Source organism: Hippocampus comes, unplaced genomic scaffold (assembly GCF_001891065.2).
Source record: "Hippocampus comes isolate QL1 unplaced genomic scaffold, H_comes_QL1_v1.1 scaffold133, whole genome shotgun sequence".
NCBI classification, from domain to species: domain Eukaryota; kingdom Metazoa; phylum Chordata; class Actinopteri; order Syngnathiformes; family Syngnathidae; genus Hippocampus; species Hippocampus comes.
The window spans coordinates 452,782-455,084 of NW_017805150.1; the positions used below are offsets into that span (position 1 = coordinate 452,782).

At 45.8% G+C, this 2,303-nt stretch overlaps 1 protein-coding gene across 2 annotated transcripts in view; it reads right to left on the bottom strand.

The window, feature by feature from the left end:
* kcnh7 (potassium voltage-gated channel subfamily H member 7) overlaps nucleotides 1–1,643 on the bottom strand; it is a 33,746-nt gene extending 32,103 nt beyond the window's left edge. For both annotated transcript variants that reach the window (XM_019868215.1, XM_019868214.1), the window contains exons 1-2: nucleotides 1,562–1,643; nucleotides 76–643 (exon numbers count right to left, since the gene is read on the bottom strand). In XM_019868215.1, coding sequence (XP_019723774.1) covers nucleotides 76–151 — 76 coding nt within the window. In that variant the 5' untranslated portion in view covers nucleotides 152–643; nucleotides 1,562–1,643. The remainder of the gene's footprint in view (nucleotides 1–75; nucleotides 644–1,561) is intronic.
* Nucleotides 1,644–2,303: the final 660 nt, after the last annotated feature.

A 2,303-nucleotide genomic window follows, 5' to 3' on the forward strand; every position in this document is an offset into this window, starting at 1 on the left:
TTTCTTTCGCTTTATTTTTCTTTTCATGTCCTTCGTATTTGCTCACCAATTAACATTCCGGCGAATGATACTTACTCTGCCCCTCGAATTTCCGGATAATGATCCCAAGAAACGTGTTTTGCGGAGCGACGTGTCCTCTTCTCACCGGCATGTTTACTCGCAGACAAAAATCTCCCGGGGAGAACTTACAGATGTTGCCAGTTCGCCGTGCCCTCTTCCTCCACGAGCATGCTCCGCTCCGGCTTCAGCTCCGGCTCCGCGCAGCCTCCTTCCTTCCTCCCTCCCTCCTTCCTTCACTTTCAATGACCTTCCCCACTTGTTTTATCCCGCTTGGATGCAAGAGCAGGTGAACGCTTCCTCTCCGACAAGGCGCGCGCCCTCGCTCGCCGTTGCTCGATTTAATTGCATTTGGCCGAGCATCTCGCATTTAGGGAGGGGGGGAGGAGGAGGGGGGGAAAGGAGAAGAAAGCGATCCTGACGTCCGCGGCGGCGGCGGAGTGTGGGCGCGCTTTCGCGGAGACTGGTCGATGATGCGTCCCAGCCTGGTGACGTTTCTCCCAGGGGGGCTTAGTTGCCTCCACCTCGCCTAGACGACTCCCACCCTGGTGCCGAGGCAGGATTATCTGCGTCTGTATGTGCATCGCTGAGAGGGGGGGTACAAGAGAAATGAAAGGAATTAGATTTCAATTTGTTTGGTATGCCAGTGCATACGCCAACTTTAGACAGCAAGTACCGTGTTGGCCCGAATATAAGACGGTGTTTTTTGCATTGAAATAAGACTGAAAAAGTGGGGGTCGTCTTATATTCGGGGTCTAGACATTATACTCATTCATGACGCTAGATGGCGCCAGATATCTTTGAAGCGAATGCTGAACTTGACTCCCCAGGCCAAAGCGAACCCCTGTCACGAAGAATAAAAAGAAAAATAGCGGTAGCACGGAGAGGAAAAATAAAAAATGGTGGTAAGAAAGAAAAGAGAAGAAAATAATAGAAGCGATTACAGAAAATGGAGAAACGTAGCGACAATCTGGAGAAAAGTGGGTCAAAGATCGGCCAGGTTAACCGGCAACTGAGGAGAAGTTATGATGTAGTTTACATTTCAAAAACCAGAAGCCATTCATTTACGAATGTGTTTGTACTTTAGTTTACATATTTAAATGTTCAAATATTAAGATTTCAATGAGGCAAAATAACATGCTTTTTCTCTCAAATATATTGTTATAATCATTTGTTTCAGATGTACTGTAATTATTTTCTGTATAGAAATGTATTTGGTGTTCAAAAAGTCTTTTTTCAAACTTGAGTCTTGAAAAAGGGGTTCGTCTTATAATCAGGGCCGTCTTATATTCGGGTCAAGACGGTATCATCGAAAAAAACAAAAACAGAAACAAAACATAGCTCTCCAAGGACCAACATAATGACAAACATGAACATACTGTTTGATGGTCGGCGCCATTTTTATTCTTAAAAATCAAAGCCGTGTTTACTTTTGTTCGCCGACGTCACAACTTGCGGCCACTCTCAGTTGGCAAGTACAGGGATGTGCTGCGTTTGAAGTTACCTTTTTGGATCCGGATTTTTCTGAATTTTCTCTCTCTTTCTCACCATGGGTCCAAACCAAGTCAGTTCTACGTAAAAGAAGCCTGAAATCACAAAGAAAAAAACAAAACCGCGTCATCAACGTGAAGAAGCAGCGCCAGCCAAATACTTTTCCGATTTGAAAACGATCCCATAAAGCAGAAGTGGTTGATTATGGCCAGCCGAGAGCGTCCAAATAAGCTTTCTTTGGCACTTGTTTCCCGGCCAGATGCTTGCTTGCGTTCACCCACGCAAGGTCGAGCGTTGCGGGAACTCGACGAGAAGGTTCGGCGATCCGGATTAATGTCATGAAAGGCGCACAGACGTAAAAGGAAAGCACCATTAGGAAAAGCAACTCTCGAAGGAGCGTTTCACTGTCATCATCTCAAACTTGAAATGAGGTCACCCCGAGCAAGGTGGCTCATTAACTTTTTGATCTTAGCACACAGATGCCGACTTGCCCTGTTCCGTTGATTTTGACATTGACGCCCGAGTCGATGCGTGTAACAAGACGTTATCTTTGATGCATTTCTTGAAGCACCAAACAAGTTGACATCAATTCGAGTGGTTGATTTATGCTTCTGGTTCTCCGCCGATTGTGATCCAAGATCAGTTCCTGATCAGTGGCCTGCCTGCTTTGAAATGCAAAAGCAAAAAGTGCACTTAGGTGTACGTGCTGTGAATTTCAAACCGCGACGCAGCTCTGATGTCTCGAGAGTCTTGAA